The sequence below is a fragment of the Anser brachyrhynchus genome (genome assembly GCF_964034855.1).
Source record: "Anser brachyrhynchus genome assembly, chromosome: 1".
NCBI classification, from domain to species: Eukaryota; Metazoa; Chordata; class Aves; order Anseriformes; family Anatidae; genus Anser; species Anser brachyrhynchus.
In genome coordinates, this window is record NC_137694.1 from 123,454,869 (window position 1) to 123,480,016 (window position 25,148).

A 25,148-nucleotide genomic window follows, 5' to 3' on the forward strand; every position below is an offset into this window, starting at 1 on the left:
TGTTTAGATTGATTTCACTTCTGCTGCAGTGAAAGTTTCTGAAAGTTGGATGATTGACAGGATTTGAGAATGAAGATCTACACAACACAAGCTGTTATGCATATAGGAAATGGAGGCAGCAAATCCTGCCCTGCTAAATCTGCTTGGGACCCTACCCCGAAGAGAGTTTCCATAAAAACAGACCACCAACAACAACAACAAAACAGTGCTGCTTCATCTTTAGTTGAAGCTTTCCAAAACAGGTAGTGATTATTGCTGTTTTTCTGGATGTTACTTTTGTTAAACTAGTAAGAAGTGTTTCCAGCTAGATGGTCTCCAAAAAGAGGATGACCCTATTCCAAATCAGCTACAGCATGAAGGAGATAGATTGCTTGGGGAGAGCATAAAAACTGTTACGAAATAATATGCTGGTCCATACGTTACAGAGTGGTTTCAAACAGAAGTATTTCATGATATAGAAATGTGTTGAGTGGAAACTGGATGATTTATGACAGCCACTTGCTCGTGAAAAGTCTTTGCCTTTTATTGCATCATATTGACTGCTAATTTTCAGGCTATAAAGTGGTTAATATCTGCTACACTGGAAGACAAAACTTACTGCTTCCTTTAGAATTAAAAACAAGTGGTTTTTTGTATATTTGTTTGTTTTTGCCTTTCTCTTTCTGGTCTGCAGATCAAATAAACATATGGAGGAAAAAGAAGAAAAAATCCTTGCAACTTGTACTAATAATTTCTACATTTTGAAGTAAAAATAGGATGAAAAATGAAAGTAAGAATTCTGCTTCAGTTACTCACGTTGGAAAGACTCTTTTTCTTTTTTTCTTGCTGATTTCACAAGAAAATCAGAAGCTTTGTGTTTACTTCTGTTGTGATAAAGCTGTTGATTTTTTTCCCCTCTGTTGCTGACATGCAAGTGATTTTTTTCATTACAGGAAGTGAATAATAAAAAGACTCAGAGCCAATATACCACCAGATCAAAACCACATGCTGTGCATTAGTGCTTAAAAGATTCCCATCCCACTTTTCTCTTCACATCAGTCCCAGTCCCTACAGCTAAGCACTTCTTCCCACACAGATAGATGTGATAGATTTGCAAATACTGGCAAGAGCACAGAGAGATCATGTTATGAGCCTAATGGTTGAACTGAGTGACAGACTTGGATTGTTTTATTTTTATTATTTTTTTTTTTTAGGTTAGATTTGGCACAAAGTTAAAAACAGGGTGGAATAAAGGTTGAAATGTTTTCTGAAATTATAATCAAAATATTATGTCTTGAGTTTATGCTCTAAGCACTCTGCCTGATGTTGAGTTGGCAAACAACATTTGCCATTGGGATGTTTGAGAAGTCATAAGAGGTTTGTAAATCAGTTTCACACGGCATGTTACCTATTTGTTATTTTCTCGTTTTATCTGTTAACAAGAAAAGAGATGCTGTTAGATGGTATAAATGGCAATATGGTGTGCTTTTTTATTTATTTGTATCATACCAAATTACAGTGAGATGGAAGATTAGTTACTCTGTGGAGGTTGTTAACATGAAGTTCTCATTTGATTTATTTATGTCTAATTGGGGACCTGTCCTCCCATATAAACTATTCTGGCTACTGTCATATTTCTCAAGTCAAGACCATAATTTTCCATTCGTGTCTTTTATTTTTCTTGACAGTCTTGAGTTTCAATGTAGCCCTTTAATATGTTCTAGGGGAAGGGGACAACCTGAGAATGGGATTCACATGCCCGGTCTGAGGTTTAACCCTTATCTTCAAGTCCTAATCTCTCTTTGGTTTATCCTGCTGAGACAGTAAACTTGGCCGCCAGACTTGAATGTTCAAATCCACTTCTTTTCTAGGGTCACACTGACGTATACTGAATCAGATCTAAATGGTCCCTGGACAGACAGTTTATTGTTGGGCCTTGTTTTCAAATTGTTACTGGGTTCTTCTGAATTGTCTCCAGTTTTGCATTACTGTCATGCTCTTATCATTAGAAAAGAGATATTTTCAACTTTATCAGCACTTTGGTTTTGAAAGGACTTCTCAAGCAGCAAAATAAACAGCCTCTGTATGAAGTGTTTGTTAATGGATAGCTGAAAGTCACCCTAGCCATTTTACCAAAACAGACGATTTTCTTTCATTTAACCCATTACTGTTTGTGAAAGAGGAAGGCAACAGTAAACTAGAGTTGCAACTATCATTTGAAAACAAAACAAAACATCTTTTATTGTTCTAAATTTCCAAGATTGCCCACCATCCCTGTGACTGAGGCTTGCTCCTCTCCCCTCTTGTAGCAGGGGCCTTGCAATCTCTGAGCACTCAGCAGAGGTGCTGTCAGCTAGAGCCTGCTCCTTACAGCATCTAGAGGGAATGGTGAGATGGGCAGCCTCCAGGGAGGCTGCCAGCATTGGTTGGGTACCCAGAAATTACCTGACACAGATATACAGCAAGGCTATGGCTTGCTTTCTGTTTTTGAAGAGATCCAGAGTTTTTAATGCTGTTTCAGACAAACAAACAAACAAACAACAACAACAACAACAAAAAACAACAAAACACTATAAACAAGCAAGGTTGGTGTGTCAAAATCATAAATTCAGTTCCACGTTATAGATGGAATATAAATATACACCATGCTGGCCAGTGGGCACAGACAGAAGATGCATAAAACTTCTCAGTAGAGTTGAAGTTTCTGTGTATAAACCAATGCTGAAAGTAGACTTTAATTTTTAAAAGCTTCTCAATTTTCTTTACCCTCTCAAAAAAACAATCAAACAAACAAACAAACAAACAAAAACTACACAAAACCACAATTAAAAAAAAAAAAAAAAAAAACAAACAGCAGGTTTCACCTCTGACTTTAGTTATTTCTCTCTACGGTGCAATGAACCTTGACTCTTTTCCCATTGAGTGACAGAGCTTCAGTATCAGGAAGGGAAAACCTTTCTGGGATGAATGTTTCGCACCCCTGTGCAGGCCCTGCAGCTCTGAATGCCCCCAGCAAGAAGAGGAGAAGAAACCTGGATTTCCTGCATATGGGGGATCATTTAGTTTGTAAGTCATTCTGAATATTACCACCAACCACTTCTTTGAGCCGTGTTTTAGGAGAAAGTATCAAGTAGCTCTGCATTTCTTGCAGAGCCAGATCAGGGTCTTCTCTGGTGGTCTCAACTGCGTTACCAGAGAAGACGACTGTTCCACATCAATTCTGTGGGCTACGGCTGAAGTTAGGTGTAAGACAGACTGCAGAGAGAGCTCTGTCAAGCCTAAGACCCTCAAGGGTCATACTCAGAAACAGACATTTAGGCACCTGAATGTTTTCTATTCAAAATTTTGAAGAGGAAGTTTGTCACCTTAAAAGATTGAAATGAATAGGAGTCAGGAGGGTCACAGTTCCAGCAGTAGGGACCTATCTTCAGGATGGCTTTTCCTCTTGGTCCTTACATACATTGCTGGGCCTCAGTTATTAGCAGTATGAGTTATCGAAGGTGACCATAAACATTTTAAAAGAACTTTTGCACAATAAGCAGTTCCTCTCCCGAGTTTCCTTGGTTTTCTTCTCCCTCAAATAATCAAAATGCTGCTGCTGTCACAGAGTGCTCTGCTCTGCTACAGATTATTTTCTACATCAGTTCATGACTTGCAGTTCCTGTGGACTGCAAATTAATCCGTAGGAGTCTGTTGGCATGTACTGTACCACCAGGTTCTCCAGGGTATTAATTTGACTATTGATGTAGAAAATGCCAGTGGCTGTAAAGGTATATTACGCACTTTATTTTTGTGTTTATTTTTCTGTAAAATCCATGAATTTACTTACAAACGTGTAATCACCGTGACTGGATGCTTAGCCTTTAAAGTAGAATAACATATTTTTTCAATTTTTGGGGGGATAGATTTAAAAAAAATAATAATGAAGAAAGTAAGCGCATTATTTTAAATTACTTTTCAAATGAAACCTTGAATTAATAACATGATTCTTTGTGACCTATCTCTACAGGCCATATGTACTGTACAAAATATATACTCTAGAAAGTAGCCGCATAAAAGTCTGGATTTGTGTGGAGGAGCCACAGTCCTGTTCCAAAGCATTATGTGGATGCCTGTTTTTAATTTCTCATAGAAACTATGGGTCCGGGACCACGAGAATCCAGAGGCTTGGGACTGATGCAGGGGAGGGGGGTGAGCCCAGGTTCCACCTGTTTGAGACACAGAGGTTTTGGGAATTGGGAGTTAAGGAATGTTCCTGTGCTTGCGTGCACTGTGTTTTCTGCAGCTTGTTCCTGAGCTGTGCCTAGCTGCAGTACTTGCGTGGTTTAGTTGGGAGTGGAAAGGTGGAAAGGTCACATATAAGTCATTGGTTTGTTTTGGTTTGTTTTTTTCTGTAAGTAGGTACTGACTTACCACAACCTGTGTTTGTATTTACAGTTAGTTTGGAAAGAACATTTTTTTTTCCTCCTGACTGGGAGAGTAATTGCAATCCCAAAAGGATAGAGCTGCCGCCCCTCTCCTAAATAGGGAGGCTTCTGTCTGGGGATGGGCTAGGGGTCATTTGCTGGGGAGGGGGAAATCTGGCCCATAGGAGGCTCCGGGCAGCTGGGCAAAGGGGTCAGGAAATGTCATCGCCACACTCCGCCGTGTTAAATGCTCGCTGGAAAGCCCTAACACATCATTTAAATCCCTTACACATGCCACCCTGGAAGCAGAGCCTTATATGTAGAGTGCATGGGCTGTCCTATTATGGGAAATCAACTTTGTTTTGATGGAAGCGCGGAGTGCTGCTTCTGCGCAGGTCCTGGAATTTGAAACATGTAGGGGCCTCCAAAGAGCAGGGCATGAGTTACGGTGCCGGCCGGGTGGCAGCGAGGATCTCCAGCTTGCTGTGCCCGGCACGGACCCTGCTGGCTGCCAGCTGCATCCCGCCGGGGCTCTTGCTGCGTGCTCTCCCGCAAACTTGCCGGAGCTTATGCAGGGACGCGTGTGTCATTCTGCAGGGACAAGCCTAATTCAGCGACTGGAGGGGCAAAGTGGGAATATACTTTGCAAAGAAACACTTTGCTGTTGTTTTCTTTTTCCTCTGTTTTGTGGAGAGATTCATGTCTGCTCACGTGCTTTGGTATGAGGAAGTGGAAGATGATTGTAAGTACGAACAGACTGACATGATCTATCCCAATATTCATCCTGACAGAGCAGCAGAGTGCTACGCAGCCCACTAACAGCATGCATTTTTAAATGTTTGCTTTCAGAGTCTTCTAAAGAAGGAGAGCACCGGGGGGGGGGGGGGGGGGGGGGGGCGGGTGGTGGAAATAAAGAGAATTTCGTGGTCTCTGTTAGGGGGTAAAGTCCAGCACGTTATATATAAAAGCAGTGTTCCAGAAGCAGTACCCAGCTCTCCTTTGAATAAAAATAATGCATTTCTTCCTGAGGTTGACCACTTATTAAAGTGTGGGGTTAAAAAATAAATATTGAGAAGACAGACCAATATAGCTGGAAAAAAGAAGTGTCATTGTTATAATAATTTGGCAACACATCAAAGGCTTAATCAGTTACTTTGAACTTTAATGGCATATGCAGTTTCAGTGCCTCATATTAGCTTAGGCAGTAAGGGATCTCTTCTCTCATCACTGAGCTGTCTGGTAGCAATGGAGAGAGGGGGCGGCAGCTCTGCTCCAAGCGAGCAGCAGCTGATCTCTCCCATGCGCTTCCCAGAAAAGAGCAGGCATGTTTTCCAGACTCGCGCTTGTTTGTTAGTTTAAAGCTATCCTTTATGTGCTGCAAGGGAAAAAAAAAAAAAAAAAAAAAAAGATGATGCCAGGAGTAAGAGAATGAAGAGAGCCAAGAATAAAAAAATGAGAGAGGGTTTTAAAATCCATCTCCCACACTCCCAGACAATCTTTCTTCTTCCTTTCCCACCCAGGCTCCCAAAACAGATTGTTCTGAAAAAAATCCAAACTGTCAGTATTGTCCAGACTTAATCTGTGGTCCCCACCCCCTGCTTTATAATCTATTTTTGCTCTTCCACTTTCAGCTTAGTCCTCTGCCTGTATAGTAATAGCATTCCTGCTTTTCTGTTATTTTTCTGAAGCCATACACACTGTCATTTTCCCCAATAACATATGATGGGCTGTGTGGTCACTCACTTCTGATGAAACTTCCTGAAAATAATGTTAAATTTTGTTGTGTTTGACAAGAAAGAAGCTTAAAACAGAAAATGCCAGCATGCAGGCATGGTTTTATACTATAGTTTACTTTAGATTTTTTCAAAATGAAATCGAATTGCATTTTCTTGGGCAGCAAGTAAGACTTAAATCAGCTTTGTGCTGCTAGGAGAGACTCTGCAGTGGACCCTTTACTTGTTGGACATAGTCTGACAGTTCAAGAAGGGATAGAATTATGAGTTCAGCATCATCACGTATTAAATAATTAGGAGGCAGATCACTTCTGAAAATACTGGGGGTGGGCTTGGGAAGAAGCACGGTCATAGGATTTTCTTACGGAGTTTTCCTCCTGGTGGGCAAGAGATCCCATTCTAGCACCAGTGACATAGTGCCCAGCCTTTTCTGCCAGTCCTCTTTTGAGAGGAATAAGGAGGATTTGTTATCTTCCTTTTTCCATCTACTCCCTCACCATGAAGGCAGTCACAACATCAGCCCAGCTGCTTGTCCCTAGCCTTGAGGAGGAGCGGGAGCTGCGAGGGAAGTTGGGTGGGTGCTTGCTAAGTAAGGGTGAAAGATCTTTGCTGCTTAGCACAGAAGTTATAATTGCACTCTGAGAAACGTAGTAGGTGAAAGAAAGAAAAAAATAGCTGTGTTAGAGCTTTTGAAAAATATGAATAGCAAACCAGAGTTGCATCTAGCAGCTGAATAGCATTCATGACAAGAGCCATTAAATCACTTGCTAAATTATGTCTAGATATGAGTCTAACTGCGTTCATATCTAGACTGAAAGGGAGCTGTCCTAGCAGTTCTTGGGAATTATTTAGCTGAATTGATTTCCTCACCTGTATCCTGACTCTTCTAAAGGACAAGGCATTCTTTTCAATGTATTTTGATATCATGTTGTGAAGGTTTTTTATACTCGCATTTCATTAAAAAAGGAAAGCCCATGTCCGCGCTGTTTTACAAATGTATCCAAAATAATCCTCTCAAATTTATCCTCAGCCTTCACTTCAGACGTGTCACTTCTCCCACTTTTTTCCTGCACTTGATTTGCTTCTTTCTCTGTATCGGACAAAAACTGCTTGCTCTTAGAGCTGAGAGCAGTCGTTTACACCTCTGATTTTCTTTTTTAAATCCGTCCTCTCTCTTTTCTTAATGTCCCCTCTCAAGCCCTACACCCATCTCTGCCCTTTTCTTTTCTTCTCTCTCCCCATGCCCATGCCACAGCAGTAAAGGCAGGTTCTCATTTTCCTGCTTTCTCTCACTTCCGTTGAGGATGACCTTTCACAAAGGTATTTATTCCCTACCTTGAGCTTTATTTTTCTTTCTTGAGTCGTTCAGTGTTTACTGAGTAGTTCAGCCTGAGTTATACTGGAAACTCCTTGGGGCAGGGACCATCTTTTCCTAGATTTCTACAGGTTCATTGACAGTGACCCCCAAATAATAAAGTGGCAGGGAAATGAGATACTGTAAATTTCATTTGGTTTTAATTAAGATGAGATTACTGTAAACTTTATCTCAAAAGCCACCCTCCCTAGGGTATTCAGTATCATATGCTGTATTTCTTCTTCTGGCAGATATAATCCTCTTTCTGTGTCCTTGGTCTCAAATGGAACCAAATTCTGCTCTCAGTTGCACACAGGCATCCTTTTTCTGCTTGGATTTGCACAAAGTGGTGACTAAAAATAGAATTAATCATCAAAGCAGGGGCAGTGCAGAAAAGAAGCTAATCCTGCCTGAAATGTAGTGGCCACAAGGACTGTCTTACCAGTGTTACCGTAGCAGGGGTCCATCTAGATTCAGGTTTTAGCTCAGGTCAGGAGTTCATTCCTGAAGAGAATTCCCTGATGCTCCTGCTTATTGCTGTGTGTTGGTTGCCGTCACAGAGTGCACATGCTGCATCCCTTTGGGAGGAGGCCAAACTGAGGGATGCTCTCTGAGAGCTCGTCTGATGTGCACTAACACAGCTGCTCCAGAATGATCCTGGCGAGGCACACACACATCAGGTTCTTCACCTTGCCTAACTCTTCCTGCTGGGCCATGTGACATGCCATGGCCCAAGACAACTCAGTGAGGTGGGAAGAGGACAAAAGCAAATGTCCTTAGGTCGTGGATGTGAGGAAAGAACTGATGGTGAAGCCTGTCCCCCTACTCTCCTGTTGGCTCCAGTCCAGAGTCTGCCCCTCACCCCTGGTCCTCAGTCTGCCCTAGGGCATCGCAGCCAGACCCCGCATGCTCCAGGGCCACTCTCTGGCAGGGAATTGCAGCCAGGGAGCAGGAGTCCAGCAGCACGGTGCACGTGAAACTTTGGATATTGTGAAAATGCCTCCCCTTGTTATTTTTGATATTTTTTTTTTTAAGGAAAAAAGATTTGTTTAAGTTACTAGTAGAATATAGTTTACTGTATAGTTATTGACCAGATAGAGTTATTTATAAGTGAAAAGGTAAAATATTGAGGGAGGGGGAGAGGAGAAAGATTAACCCTTAACTAATAGTGTGAAATTATTTTAACCTTAGATTTACCGAAGAGGGTAAGCATTTTTACATGATCACCAGAGGCAATAGGATTAAGCTTATATATATTTGTCATGGATTACTGATAGACAAAATCACATTCAACTGGATTGTGAACCAAGCAGCCTTGATTTGAAAAGGCTGACTTGTTGATTTTCACAATACATTTTCAATTAAATGTTACCCCAAAGCTTAATCATCATTTAGCAGGATAACCATTGTACTGTTATAGCTAACCACTGAAAAGGCCTCCGATAAATTTAGAACTTTATAGCATTACAGTGCTGTCGAGGAGAGTGCACTTGCAATAATACCGTATCACTGTTAGGGGAGGCAGAACAGCACCGGGAATTTTAAATAACTGTGCCTTATCAAAGACTGAGCTTTATGGACAGCAGAAATAATGGTTAGCAGACTGTGGCTTTGCAGAGAGGCTTGCCAGCTGGGCTGTGCCGGAGAACACACTCGTTCATCTTCCTAGGAAAAGATGTGGAGCAGAGATGTTTGTTTTGGTTCATGGTACTCACTGCAGGTACCACAAAACCTTGCACTCTGGGTTACTTGCATGTGCAACAAATTGGAAAAAAAAATGATGATGTGTTTTGAAGGACAGATAGGCTGAGTTTTAAGAGTCATAGTCTTCCTTGGTTCTGATTGCAAGTCCTATTTCAATCTATGTTTGTTATTTAGAGCATGAGGCTGATAATTTCTGGGAGGTTTTTGTTCCTTTCTCTCTCTGTGTTTTGTAAATAGTCTATATTTATAAGATTATTTTTTATCATTTGCAGTCTTTTATTCCTAAAGGCAAAATATTGTTTGTAAATAGTGCAAGCATGTGTAGAAGAAATACTCTTGTTCAAGCAAAAGGGTATGTTCTTGTAATTTTGATTAAGTACTTACAAGACAATGATTAAGATAGCACATTTCTTAGAAGTATTTTTAAAGGATCGTCATCTACAACTGATAAATTCGCATGATACAAGTCAAAAAATGATAGTTATAAAAGCTTCCTCATAGAAGACATTGCAAAAGTATGTAAGTCTTAAAGGTGGTTCGTTTTCTGCAGTATTTTGCTATGTTTTATGCTTGGGAATTCCTTTTTAAAGAAAAAAAAAAAAGGAGAAAGAATAACATCTGCTGTTTGTAGCCTGAAACTCTATGATGCATACAGATATGATCTAAATGGGGACGCAAACCAAACCATTTTGCTTACCCTGCCTTTGCTAAAAGATCCAAGGAGACCCCCGGGGACCTGGTGGGATCATGAATGCCATGGAACAAGAACGCGCCGTCTAGGTCAGTTTCAGTCAGGCTCATCAAACCCTCTGTGCCTGCTTCTTTCGACCACTTTATTTCTCTGGCTGTCAGTAAGGTCTGAGAAAGCTGTGGGTCTCTCGCCCTCCAAAAGCATCCCTATAAAAATAGAAAACCCAGTATCTGATATGCTTAATATAAATTAAAAAGAAGGTAGGCTGGCATTTCCTTGCAGTGTGCACTGGGCTAGCTTTGCGGTGTTGTTCCGCAGGAAGACAGCTAGCACGTATGTCTTGCAAAGCGTGGAGGTTGCCATCACGAGAGGGACTGGGACTGGGTTTCTGCTGACCTTGGGCTTTCGATGCCCGTCTGGGAGCCTGCCCACTTGCCACCCCCATGGGGGTTTGCCACCTTCCAAAATGTCTGCCCGCCGCCTCTGTCTGAGCGTCTGCGCACACGCATGCTTCTCTGTGAGGCAGATTGTCCAGGCGTGTGGCTTTGAGTTTTGTGTAGCGCAGGGGATTGGAGGAATTTAAAGGGTGATTGGAATTTGACATTTCTGCCTCTTTATTCTGAAAAATACTTTGATTAAAGTGCTGGAAGGCTCGGCTAATGGAGGCGTTGCTGCTATTTCAGATATACCGGGTATGTGATTTGAAGGCGAGCCAAATCACAATGAGACGGAATAATGATGTCCTTGGTTTATTTTTTACTTGGCACATTCGGGTTTTGATTGGATTCGGAGCAAGGCAACAGTTTTCTCTCCCAGAAAGCCGTGCCGGTCCTTGGGGGCTTGCAGCCTGCTGTCAGAGCATAGGTGTCTTGTGAAGGTCATGGACTGCAGACGCAGGAGAGGAAGAGAAACACCAAACGGGTGGGGGAACAGTGAGAGGAAAGAAAGGAAGATTTCCTTATTGGACCTAACCATGTACAAGCTTCTCATAAGAGACATTTCTGTAGCAAGACCTATTACTGCTTTGACCCAGCTAGCACCCTGCTGATGGTGTACATATCAGAAGGCTTGTGGAGAACTCCGGCTTTTCTGCCCATCTGTCCTGCCTCCAAGCCTCTTTCTGCTCATCACATACAAATATTTCAGTAGTTCACTTCACCTTGTTCTCTCATTCTCTTCATTCTCTCTATCTCTTTTTTTATTCTACATTTCTCTTTGGAAAAGACTATTCATGAATTATTTTCTCTCTGAACAAAGTTCAGAGCTTCCCAGCTGTTGCTAAGGTGGTAGAAAATTAATGCAGGCACTATATCTTCTAAAAGGTTGGTAACATTATATAGTTAGCATTTTTAGAGGTCTTAAGGAGCATCTTGTGGAGTGTCTGGATGATGGACACTGAAAATAAGCTGATGGGAACCTAGGAGGCATTCTGATATAAATGGGTGATGCTGAAGATGTGAGAAAATTTGTGCCCATTTCCTTGATACAGAGAAAATACTGTTAGACATACAGTTACCCTGCATCATTCCTGGGCTTACAAAGCCTCAGCCAGCTCCCCAGCCCTTCCTGGCTGTCTAACCTATCCCAAAGTTGATCAACTTGTAAGGAAAACATGAGGATGTCTGTTGAGGACAAGGAGTGAGAGGGAAAGCCGCACTCCTTGCTACAGAGACCGAGATGGGATGACCTCCGGGGCAGTGATCCTGCCCAGCTTAAAAGGAGATCTGTAAACAGCCCATTGAAAAGAAGGGGAAGAAACTCAGAAGGTGCTAACCTGTGATGAACTGATTGTGAATTTGCAGGTAGCTATACTTATTCAGATGAACTCAGTTTATACTTTTTTGTGTTGTGAAGAATGTTAGCAGCCCCAAAAGAATTAGTATTTTGCACTGGACTTCAGGAAGACAACTGTATATACATATATATATATATATTCATTTGACGTGATTTGCAGTCAACCTTCTTACCATATGATTTAGTACATATTTAATGCTTATTCCCTGCCCCACCCTTTTTACACCACAATTTTACACCACATTCTAAGGCCACATTTATAAATGCTTGGTAGACTGATGGTTACTCACTCTCCAAAAATGTAGAAGATCCAGATTAAAGTGTTTGCTCTGCTTATACTCTGTTTACAGAGGAGAAAAGCTTCAGTTGCATTGGATGTCAAATGGAAACCAAAGGTGAAGCCAAGTAACTTTTCACAAAAAGGAATTCTTGTTTTCTCGCCAACATGAGAACAATTCCTTTTATAGTAATCTGTAAAGGACAAGTGCATTATAGAGTTGATTCTGTCCCTTCTGTTCTTCCTAATAATTAAAAAAAAAAAAAAAAAAAAAAAGATCTGGAAGCTCTAACAGAGCAAGGAGAGAAACATAATACTATGAAATAAATGGTGAACTTAAGGAGCAGATATCTCACAGTAGAATGTAAAACACTTGATGGGAAAAGAAGCTTTGTAAGCATAAGAAATCATCACAAATCTGAATTTTAAATATTTTTCTTTAATTGTTTAAGATTCTGTGATATCGACATCCTTGTAACTGAATGATACAGGATGGCTCTGTGATACTGATTTAAATTTAAAAGGTGTTGCTTTAATCAGTCCCTTCATATTTATATAGAGCCTATAAGTTGAATTTGTACCTATTTACACCTTCTTAGTCTATTTGGAGTAAAAGATATCCCCAGTGAAGTGGTATTTCCCACCTGAATGATGAAAGCTTGAGAGACTGTAAATTGGGGCAGCATTCTGCCGAGAGAAAAGAAATCTATTAGATTATGTAGTCTATCTCTACTTCCTGTCCAAAGGAAGGCAAGTCTATTCAGAATCAATCCTCAAATCCTTCTATTTTTAGCACAGTGACTAGCTTAATGCTGTTATTCAACTGTTAGAGAGAAAAGCTGTAACTGGAAACATGTTAAGTTCTGAAACAAACTAAATGATTCTAGATGTTCACCATTCTGTCCTGTAACGACAAACCTAGTCTTCTTGGGGAAGAGCTGCTGAATTGTGAAGCACAAACTCTTCTTACTGATGCTGCTGTCAGCTCTCTTTATTTCTTCTTTAGTCCTTTTACCGCTTTCCCCTTTCTCTGAGTCATGCACATCCACTGCTTTACTGCTTTAGCTGCTTTAAATAAGCTCTTTCCTCCTCCAAGAAGGCTTGCTAATTTTTGCATATTATCTTAAGCTGACTTAACAGTCATTTTGCCAAGCCTTCCCAGCTGTTGCTACTGCTGAATTGATTAATTTTTTCTCGTGATGTGTTGTAGGGAAATGTGAAGCAAGTTTACTTGACCTGTAATCCTCCCCGTAACGGAGGGAAGGATGCGGTTTGAACAAGGACTTGTTCCAAATGTGGCCAGAGTTTTTTTTCCCTAAATCTGCCTGTTGTAGGCACAGAGGTTTTTTTTGCCTCTTACATGGGAAATTCTTATCTAGAAAGTGAAAAGCATCTTGGCCCTAAAGAGTAGCCAGGGAATTCGGTTTCTCCTTGTGCCATAAGTCAGTCTGTGGAGCTTTGTGACCAATGAGAAGCTCCTAAGAGGTGTGGTGGCTGTCTTGGAATGCTTCCAGAAGCTGTTGCTCAGCCTATAAACTGATGAAACTTCACAGAGTCACAGCCCAGCTGAGTCTGGAAGGCACTGCTGGAGATCATCTAGTCCAAATTCCCTGCTCCGAGCAGGGTCAGTGAGGACGGTTTGCTGAGGGCCTTGTTGACTCAGGTTTCAGATTGGAGACTCCACAGTCTCTCTGCACAGCCTGTTCCAGGGTGTGGCCACCCTCACAGTAATTTTTTTTCCTTACTATTTTTATGTGAAATGTCCTGTATTTCCATGTATGCCCATTGTTTCTCGCCTGTCAGTGGGCCCCAAGGAGAAGAGTGTGGGTCTGTCTTCTCTAGTCCTACCAATTAAGTATTTATATACATTGATAAGATCCCACTGAACTTTTTCATCTGAACAGTCCCAGGTTTCTCAACCTCTCTTCAAAGCAGAGATGTTCTAGTCCATTAATCATCTCCATGGTCCTTCACTGGACTCTGTCCCATAAGGTCACGTCTCTCCTGCACTGGGAAGCCCAGCCCCAGACTCAGCACTGGATGTGTCTGACCAGGGCTGACCAGAAGGGAAGGATCCACCCTCCACCCTCCACCTGCTGGTGATGCACCTAAATTATAAACTGTATTTTTAACTGGAATTCGTTAAAGTGCAGGGGAAAAAAAAAAGAAAAAAAAAAAAAAGAAAGAAAAAAAAAGAGAGATTTAGCTGCTGCTTAAACTATTAAATAGCATGCCCTGCAATTATGTGAATTTGTAGCACACTAAATGCTGTCTGTGTGGTAACATGATCTTCCCAAAAATGGTCAGTATTTTACTTGGAACTTTTTGGAATTTAACATAAAATACCTGAAGTGAGGTTTTCCTTACCTGCAGGATCTGAAATGTGGATTTAGAATCAGAAATCAATCAGAAGTCTTCTAGTGGGAAGGGCTCCCATCTGGGAACCTAAGAAACCTGAGCACTCTTGATTTGGAAGATGGACTTCTATACAGCGGCTTTTAATTCAGGGAGAGGGTATTTTTAAGCCAAAAAGAAAATATACTGTATGTCACAGCTTCCAGGATTCCTTAAGTTGATCCTACTTCTTTCAAAGTTATATTCTGTTTCAGTTTTACAGCCTGTGAATTTGCATCCTCTCTTTGATCTATTTTATTTTATTATAATCCTTTGTATTCTAATTTGCAAACTCTGGAGGCTATTTCTTGGTCTACAGCTATATCCACAGCTGCACCCATTCATGAGAAGTTGCTTTTAGAAATCCTGTATTTCTTTCTCATGCAGAAACAGCACAACACTGGAATAATTGCCTGAGGCCTTCTCCTAATAAACACCGGAGATTACTGTTTGTTTTCTACACCGAAAAAATCCCTGGATTTTTTTCATTGTCAGTTTCTTTTGGTGAGAATGCAGTCTTGGGAAGTTGTACCTGACTTCAGAATATGCTGAGAGGTTTCAATGTACTCCATATTTTATACTGTCTGGAGCATACAGTTTGAAATAAAAATGAATGTGTCAACTGTTTGCTTTGTAGATACGTACCACAGTTAATGAGTCTACAAATGTTAATTGGCTATTAATTGCCAATATACTGTGCAAAATCCTGAGGCCAGAAAGTGATTCTGAATTTGTAATCATCGTAAGAAAAAAAAAAGTTTGTTTTGTTTGTTTGTTTATGTAGATGAACTTGAATAGTGAAATTAGGTTGGAGAAGACAGTAAGAATATTTTTTCTGTATGAAAGAGAAGTTGTCATTACTGTGGCCAGGGCTCCTGGCTGGGAACAATCAATGATGTTGCAGGAAAGAGGAGAGACCCAGGGATGAGTCTGTGAAGCATCAAGCACACTGCATGATGGTGGTCACAGTTATTAGCTATTATGACAATTGTGAAAAGATCTAGTTATTTTGAAGGGTATCACAGGGTACATGGTAACATGATAAGGAAGAGAATGAAAAGAAGATATTTTAATGATTATAACAACAACTCAGTAACAAGATGCATATATTGGAGAAAGTTTTTCAAAATGGATGTTTATGAGGAAAAAAAGGGAAAATGACATCACTTTGGTTTATGTCAGTATATAGTTTACTCCACTATAATTCATTATCTTAATAATCTAACACTATCATAATCTATGTGAAATGAATGTACAAATCATTATAATTAATATTGATATAACAATTGAAAGTACTATTTGTAGGAAATCATATGCACACTTCAATTAAGCTGTAATATAAATGCAATTTAAAATGTAACTGCAGATTAAGTGTAACACTCAAGCCTGACTTCATGCAGAGAAACCTTTTCATAGGGCCCTAACTATTAACAATATCATTATCATTTTTAATAGACAAAAATGTCAGTGCTGTTAGACAATCAGAAATGCACCAGAAAATCAGCAAATCCCTTGTTTCTGGTGCTAACACAGCTAGCATCCTAGATTTACAAAAACAATTACAAGAACTTGTTTTGATGATGCAAATCATAGAATCATAGAATGGTTTGGGTTGGAAAGGGCCTTAAAGACCATCTAATTCCACCCCCGCTGCTATGGGCATGGACACATCCTACTAGACCAGGTTGCTCCAAGCCCCATCCAACCTGGCCTTGAACACCTCCAGGGATGGGACATCAACGGCTTCTCTGGGCAACCTGTTCCACTGCCTCACTACCCTTACAGTGAAGAATTTCTTTGCAATGCCTAATCTAAATCTACCCTCTTTTAGTTTAAAACCATTACTCCTTGTCCTATCCCTACACACCCTGACAAAGAGTCCCTCCCCAGCTTTCCTGTGGGCCCCCTTTAAATACTGAAAGGCCGCTATAAGGTCTGCCTTGAGCCTTCTCTTCTCTAGGCTGAACAACTCCAACTCCCTCAGCCTGTCTTCATAGGAGAGGTGCTCCAGCCATTTGATCATCTTTGTGGCCCTCCTCTGGACTCGTTCTAATAGGGTAATAGGTCCATGTCCTTCTTGTGCTGGGGGCCCCAGAGCTGGACACAGTGCTCCAGGTGTGGTATCATAAGATACCAGAGTAGAGGGAGAGAATCACCTGCTGGCCATGCTTCTTTTGATGCGGCCCAGGAGATGTATTTCTTGGCTGCAAGCACACATTGCCAGCTCAAGTCGAGCTTCTCATCAACCAGCACCCACAGGTCCTTCTTCTCAGGGCTGCTCGCAATCCATTCTCCACCCAGCCTGTATTTGTGCTTGGAATTGTCCCTGTCCAGATGCAGGACCTTGCACTTGGAAATAAATGTTATGGTAAATGGTGGATGCCCTTCAAAGAGTAGGGTGTTTTGGAGACAGTAGAAACTGATGGAAAAACAGAAACAGGGAGGCTGTATGAAGCCATGTGGGAATGTGTGGGTTAGAGGGAGGAAAGCAGGTGGACAGAATGCAGCCAGAGAGGCTTGGGGAAGGAGTAGAGATGTGAGCAGAAAGTGGCAACCATGGAGCTATAGCAACATAATGCACATTTGCAAGGAGCTTGCATGAGAGTGTAAGGTGCAGAAGACTGTAAAGAAATACAAGTAGGAATAGTAAATATGGGGGGATATTTTAGCTGTCTTTCTCACCTACATGTTTGTCACTGTCTTTTCACACTGGTTAGCAGGTAGGTTTGCAAGACCTTGCTGCTGGAGTTACAGCTTTCACAAAGTGAGTGTGATAATCAGCATGAGAAAACCCAGGTTTCTAGCTCAGGGCCCTTCCCAGTTCTTCCCTTCGCAGCATGACAGGTCTGTTGTATGTTGCTTCAGGAGGTCTATGTGTAGTCTAAGTCATCTTGTTCTCTGTCTAGAGTAAACCATATGATCAGTTGATGCAGCATGACATAAATTACAGATTGCGCATAAATTGTAATGGATCTAACTCATCACAGCCTAAGTTAATTTAGAAATTGCTTGCAAAACAAAAGTTTCAGTTTAGTTTTCATAGCTAGCTGGGACATCTGTATTATACATCTTCAACTCTCACCTGTTTTGTGGATAGGCAGGACTTGGTATAAGCTTGCTTTTTCTCATTCAAGTTCAGAGGAGAAGCCTCTATAGACACCAGTACTCAGGAGGAGCCTTTAGGTGGCTGTGGTGCTTTTCCAGACATGTCATTGCTGCACTGCCTTCAGGTCTCTGTGCCTGCTGCATCCACCTGGGTTGGGACACATCCACCTTCTCCACCAGAGACTGCGAGCTGTGGAGGGAGTGCTGCCACTGGGATTTGGGATAAAGCCACAGCCTAGCAGACCCACGCACTCTTGAAACACAGATACATTCATTGGAGACTTGACCGAGGGAAGAAAGGAATGCTGCAGTTTCACGGGGGCCCCATCCGCGGCAGTCATCCTGGTGCTGGCCCTATTATTCATTGTTCAGATAGCAGTGCCCTTGCCAAACCACCCTGCCAACTATGTGGCTCTGGGTCTCTCATGCTAATGTATTGTCACGGTTCTCCCTGTGCCCCTTTCCTCCCACATCCCCAGAAATCTGGAGTCTGTTTTTACATAGTTTGTATAAAAGAAGTTTTGGGGCCTTTTACTACTTAGCACGAAAATCTGGGAAAGTTGAAAGGAGATTGATTGCCTTTCTCAGCAGGTAAGGGGACCACTGGCACATGTCCTGCTCAGTCTCTTTGTTCACTCTCTTTATCGTCAGTAACTTGAAGTTTTTGAAGTAGTAATACGAATTGCTGTGGCCACTGATATTGAATCCTTCTTTTCCTTTTTTCAGAGAGCTTCCTCATTACTGCTAAGAACCATCCCAGCAGTTACACTGCCAGGCTTGACCCCAAATCATTGGCAAGATACACTAATCCCTTCTCACTGTCTGAAAGGATCTTACTCCCTTGCTGCTTTAGAAAGCTAACACGAGAACAAAACAAAACAAAAGACTATCCTCTCTGGAGCTGTAATCATCAAAAAACAAGCAGGAGTTACCATGGATTTTATTTCCATGGTATAGATAATATTGCCTCTTGATCTGTGAAAATGACTGTTCTCACCTATAGTACTTTGCTGTTTATCTCCAAAGAACACAAGTCTCTCACTCTATGGTGAGGCTCCTCTGAGCCAAGAAAAATAAGCTAAGTACTCCCCATAACATGTTGGGAAAGTCCAACTGTTCCTCATCTTCTTCCTCAAAATCGGATTTGGAGACATTCCAGTGTCTTCAGCTGTGAGGCAATTTTGTTTTCTAGTAAATCTCTACTTCCCAAATCATTCTCTCTGACTGACCATATATTTTCAATTCCTCCTTGATCCCTGTAAACTCCTGTCTCTTTTCTGTAGGGATTCTCAATTTCTCTTGCTGCGTTCCTAGTCCTTCTTATTGCTAGCTACTTGGATACTGAGGAAGCAAGCAGGTGATAGAGAAAAATGTGGTTTTCTCCTGGGAACCCAATTCATATCCCCAGCTGGGATAAAAAATGTGTTTCAATCTTATCAGAAAGCACAATCCTTGCATTTTCCTGTATAGTGAAAACATCTTGTAGTGTGTTTTCCTAGAGAAAGTTGGAAAATTAGTACTATTTTCATATTTAATATATACTGCATTTAGTGTTACAATACTATGAAATATTAATACACTTACAAATCTTTTCCCCTGGCCATTTCCCACGAAACTTGACTGACTGCAGCTTCTCTGATTTACTAATTCATATGCCTAAGTCTAGTGCAACAATGCCATGTTCAAAGATTTCTTTTGATAACAACTTTGAATTGAGTCATACTGTGAAGAATGTCTGTGATGATTTTCTCTCCTTCTTGTCTTGTGCTTGCAGAGAGGGTGACCTCATTGCCTGTTCAAAATTACTGTTATTTGTCTCCAATTAGGTTCTTGCAACTCTGTGCTGCAGTTCCTTTAAACTCTTGAGAACCTGCAAGCCTGCTGTGGACAAGATGTGGGAATTTCCCGGTTCACCCTTGGATAATAGTTTTGCTATTCAAAGATCACTGTGCTTGGTATACATGCATAAGAACAAGTTTCTCCACAATGGCAATTAGTTGCAATGAGGAAAACAAACAAACTAACAAACAAGCAAAAACTGAAACATCACCCAGTAAGGATCTTTCTTGGCTATTTCAACATCTTGGCTAGACAGTGAGGCTCACTGGCCTTGCCAGCACACTTCAGGGCTTTACTGCCTTGAAGAATTGGCTTCTGGGAGGCAGGCAACCAGTCTCTACTGGAAGCCAACAAAGAAATTATTTCTTTTTACGTGTTCCTTGTTCCCTTGTTCTGTGTGATTTGGCCATAAGGTATCACTAGATTATCATTCCCTTTGTCTTTTTTTTTTTTTTTTTTTTATTCCCACTAATTCATGTATGTTTCTCTCACATACATTGGTAACAGAGTGTTCTGGTTCTAAAATAGAAGCACTTTCTCCTTCTTTGTAACTACCCTACGAATGACTCAGAAAAACCTTTCACAAATAATAATTTCCATGATTTAGAATACTGAACTTAAGGAAAAATTGCACAGAGGTCATGTGTATCTCAATCCACAACTGATTTGAAGATGCACTTGCTAGGTATGGATTCACCCTTTTCCTGTTAACACAGATGTATTTGCTTTGTTCAAAATTTGTAGAATTGTTTCAAGGGTTATGTCAAAAATGTGTTATTATTATTGTCATTATAGCTTAAATGTTATATGTAATTCAGTTTTTGTAGTTAAAACTTTATTTTGCCACTCATGGTTTCCCTGATCAATGTCTGAGTTTGCTTCAGACATCTTTAGAGATGTTACCTACAACATAGGTAACTCTGTGCACATTTAACAATATAATATATGTATTTGTATAAGCATTTGTATGTGTAAGAGAGAAATGCTGTGAATGTAGGATGCTCTCACCCTTTTATTTACTGCTAGGTCCATATTTAGTTGCAAACTGAGAAAGACCTAAAATCCCATCATTACAAAAACATGTAGGAACTGTAAAGAGTGTGAAACTGTACTCTCCCTAGTGATGAAAGTAAAACTACTGTGCCAATTAGCCATGAAAAGGCTGTTTGGGGGGGGGGATCTAATTGCTGTCTTCAGCTGCCTAATAGGTAGTTATGGAGAAAATTAAGTTAAACTCTTCTCAGGGGTATACAGGGAAAGGATGAAACAGGTTTCCAAAATAAAAATTTTGACAAGGTACAAGGAACATTTTATTTTATTATGATGAAAGCCACCAGCTGAGCACTAGAGCAGGTTGCCCAGAGGGGCTGTGGAGTCTCCTCCTTGGAGGTGTTCCGAACTCAGCTGGACATGGCCCTGAGCTACTTGATGTAGCTCTGAGGGGAGACCTGATTCGAGCACAGCATCGGGACAGATGGCCTCTGAAGATCCCTTGCAACCTATATTGTTCTACAATTCTATGTTTGCTTTATGAAGAATGATGTAAGCATATTCAATTTAGAATAGAGATATAGCTCTGAAGATTTGCTAAGGAAACCACTGAAAGTCTGGGTAGTCCTATAGCTTATCAGTTGTCCTTGTAACTTATCAGTTGAATGAAAATATTATCCTTGAAAACTATTATTTATTTTGATTTGATTGTTCTTTTTTTTTCTTTTTTTCTTTTTTTTTTCCACAACCTGGAGGGTTTTTTGTTTTTGTTGTTGTTGTTTTTTCCTCTATTATACATATAAAGAACACATATTCTAGCATAAAAAAAAAATCTGTGCCTAGTAATACGATCAAGAATGAACCCTGACACATTTAGATCATGTTATTTACTGGTACTTATGGCAGAAGGTTCTATTTTTTTGTTGAACAGTGATTATGCCCCAAGTTCTGCATAGCTCTTTTTCTCAATCTGCGGGCCTTGTACAGGCCTTCCGAAAATAGTTTCCACTGCACACAAATAAGACAGATTTGACCTGGATTAATTGGAGCACAGACTCCTAATGAGCCAGATGGATGAACATTCCCGTTTGGCAGAAATGATAGTTACAATGTTTGCCACAAAAATGTCAGCAGTTGCCTTGGTTTTCACCTAGAGAAAAGAAATAATTTTACTCTTGGTCCAGAGTGGTTGAGTAATGACTGCTGTGAAGCATTTCCCTTCTGAAACCTCATCTTCTGTCATTACCAATTTCCCAGGGAGGGTCCAAACCTGTAACTGTGAATGAGATTCCCCCATGAACCTGCCTGGGAACAGCACCTGCCATCTGGCCCTGAGCCGGTTAAAGGACCTGACCAAGAATATTGCTGTACCACTTCGGTTTAAGTAGGTGGTCTCCAGAAATGCTGATTTAATGAGATTTACATTCAGGGGGGGAGGCAGATTCTTCTGTCATGTAGTTTTGGTGTTAATGGGACAGAACCTCCCTTCTTTCTACTTTCAAACTCAATTTTCTCTTAAATTTATTGTGTACATTGAATGTTGGCTTCACGAAAGCTGATGGGTATTATACCTCTAACTCAAATTCACTGATCAAAGCCTTGCCTGTTTTGCCCATGATTTACTCTGAAAGAAGCATGTAGGTGGACTTGTCAGGGAGGTGTGGAGGATTTTATTTCATTCATGTGCCTTGGGTGGAAAGTGGGGAAAGATCAGAGAAACTGCTCTCAGGTATGTGTCAGGCAATACTTTGCAGAATGTAGTACTGAAGTTCCAACTGTCCCCTGCCCAAGCACAGAAAGCCTCTCTGTGTGGATGTCCAAGCCGCTCTGGCCTGGCAGAAAAAGAGTGTGGCCATCCCTGGCTGACCAGCCTTGTGAAACACTATCTCGGTGCTGCCTTTTAGACAAATGTCGATGTTCTCTGTGCAGCTTAAATAGATGACATTCTCAGTGCAGCTCTTTTATCACCACCCCTTCTGCCATCTCATTCAACTTCAGAGAGCTTTCCAGTGGACTGAAAGTGCTTTCACAAAGCAGGTAAAGGATGGGGCATCTGCCACATGCATGTCAGCTGCCCTCACCCAGCTCTGCTGTGTGCTTATGCTTGTGTCATCTGCCTTCCAAGATGAGCGGGTGAGCACTTCTGAAATAGGCTTCCATTTGTTTTGAATAGGTATAGATACATACAAAAGCATGCAAATACACTTGAAAGACTGAGTGTAATAGAGGGGATTATGTGTAAAGGGATTGGGTTCTCCTACTTAGACACTGAAAGGGAACAGGTCTGTACCCCGGGGCAAAAATTCCTGCAAATTCACTGGCAAACTGTGAACGACACATAAAGGCCGTGTAACTTAATAGCTGCTCTTCCAAGTTCTGTTTTGACCTTTCTGCTATAAAAGGCAATTCCTTAGAGTTTCCAAAAGTACAGTTCATTGCTCTTTGGTTTAGTGTTACAGAGCAGTGTAGTAAGTAATAGACCTTATTACAGTTACTTTTTTTCTCTTTGCAAAACCGTTATACACCTCTTTGACCTTTACAATAAAAAATGCAAATACAGTTGAGCAAATGTTTCCAGTATTTATTTCTGTTATTAAAAATTATAAATGAGTGTTAAACCATATGGACTGTATAAAGCTTGTTTTACTCTTTTTTTTAAACTGTTGTTTTGATACTTTCTCTCAGTTCTCCTTCATCCTATATCCTACTTTGTTCTTAGTCCTTTTCTTATTTTTTTCCTCTACTTGTGTCCGAACAGACTAGAACAGAATTTTCTGTACACCATGGGATTATATGACAAAAAAAGCCTGTAAAGCACAATAAGTCAACCATGTAAAATTGATAAGGTATTTTCAGTTTCCTACAGCCCTGGGCAGCCTGTTAATCCTTTCCTTCCGCTTATAAACTTAAAACCTCAAGGTGTTTTTGTTTGCTCTTTTTTCCCCTCCTTGAGCCTGTTTGTTTAAACAGGAACCTATTACTAAACAGTGTGTATATATGAAAACCAGAACATTACTGAATTAATGATGGAAGCAAGAAGAATCATAGAACTTTTTGATTGTTGGGAGAACAAAGCAATTTGCCCTTCAGGGGTGTGACCATAGTAAATGCATCACTTAGCTGTTTCCTATTATTAATCTTTAGAAAAAAAAAGAAGTCCTTTTCCAAGATCATCAGATGTATTATTGCAAATCTATATGAATTGAAAAAAAAAAAAAAAAGCTGCATATTATCTTACACACAGATTTTATTTCTGCTTGTGGGTGAAGTCACCTGTGAGGACACGTATATTGGTTTTAAAGGTGGAAGCAGGGTATCCATTGCTGTCATGGTATCTATTATTTTTGCAGTTTCATTTTTCCTGAGGGGAACAAGAGGGTGAATTTTTTGAAAAAGTGAGATACTACTTGAAATCAACACTTCATGGGTAGGTTTTTTATTATTTTGTTCAACCAAGTTCTTGAATATTTTGACAAGCACACACAAATAATGGCTCATCAGTTAACTCTTGCTCTGACACACAGTCTTCTGCACTTCATGAAATTTCCTCTGCTGAAGTAAGTGCATATAATTCACTTGACTTTAATTGAGAAGCTGGACCAGGGTTTGATCCCTTTTTAGAACTTGTCCAACTTTTCCCTTTATGGCCAACAATGTAGTACCACATTTCTTCTAGCTGAATACATGTACTATAAATAAAAAGTAACTAATGACCTTTAAATAGTTACCAGTGGGCAATTTTTAACTTGTTGTAATAGTTTCAAGCTATTTGGATGTCCTGGCCTCACTGCAGTATGTAGCACATTAACGTTCCTGAGCCTACAAGGACATTTACTATGAATTGCAACAGTGTTTTCCTCAGTGGTGGCTTCCCAGCCTTTCACTTAGCCTTCTGATCTGGGTGACCATACAGTGTGGTAACAGTAAGGAGCTCTGTAAAATAGTGCTGTTGTGGGCAATCTACCAGAAAATAGATTTCAGTCAACAGCTACCTCCCGCGCCCCTCCTCTGCACAGACACACACACAAAGCATGTTCCCTGGAATTTAGAAACTGCCCATTACTGGCTGGTGAAATACACTGCAAACCACAATAGCTGCATTAAATTTCAACACATATGCCATCTGCATCTAAATACAAAATAGAGGTTGCAGGCTAAGATTTAGAAAAATGGGGAAAGCCTATGTTCTGGCATAATAATGTTGAAACCAGCTTTATACAGAATAGACTTTCATGCTGGGAAATCGTTTTTGTTTGTTTGTTTGTTTGTTTGTTTGTTTGTTTTCAAATAAAAAGCTGTTAAACTGTCATTGGAAATGATGGTCTTGTTAAGTGGTAATCCTCAACACCAGAGGACAGAAGTTGAGCATGATAGTATATAGTCTCTGTACATACACACTTTGCTAAGCCTGTGGAATGACAGAGTGGCAAATATGTTGTTTGTTTCCTGTTTTAATAATATCTTTATTTTCTGAGCATGTTGAATAAATTAATCGTAGTTAGAGCAATAATATGGAATACAGCATAAAAGGAGAGATCTTGAATAAGGAATAAGGGAAGAAATAGCTACTTCCTTCAAAATGCCTAATAAATGACCTAAACTTTGCATGGGGATAAATATGTGATTAGAATTGCTTGAGTTCATTGAGAAAAAAATATCAACAGGAGGCCATAAATTTTGGGTTTGATATAAAAAAGCAACTTTTATTTTATTCTTTATTACTTTGATTTTAACAAGGTTGACCTTTTTATTTTGTGAAAAAGGATTCATTTCATTTAGTTTGTTTCATTGTGCATTTCATTTTCAGTTTGGATTTCCAAACTCTCAAAAGCAGTTCTGGGTTTCACCAGCCAAGTGCCTGCATGCTGGAGGATGGTAGGGT

General features: G+C 40.4%; 1 protein-coding gene across 17 annotated transcripts in view; it reads left to right on the forward strand.

The window, feature by feature from the left end:
• The window catches only part of DMD (dystrophin), a 1,241,121-nt gene that overhangs the window by 167,718 nt on the left and 1,048,255 nt on the right, over nucleotides 1-25,148 (forward strand). Inside the window, exons 1-2 of one of the 17 annotated variants that reach the window (XM_080576227.1) lie at nucleotides 4,615-5,127; nucleotides 21,524-21,650. The exons of 13 other annotated variants lie outside the window; for them this stretch is intronic. Coding sequence is in view for 3 of the 4 variants with exons in the window: in XM_080576244.1 (XP_080432370.1) it covers nucleotides 5,085-5,127 (43 nt within the window). In the remaining variant the exon portion in view is untranslated. Of the gene's footprint in view, nucleotides 1-4,605; nucleotides 5,128-21,523; nucleotides 21,651-25,148 lie in introns of those variants that run through there. 3 more of the 17 variants (XM_080576244.1, XM_080576245.1, XM_080576224.1) reach the window with 3 other exon arrangements.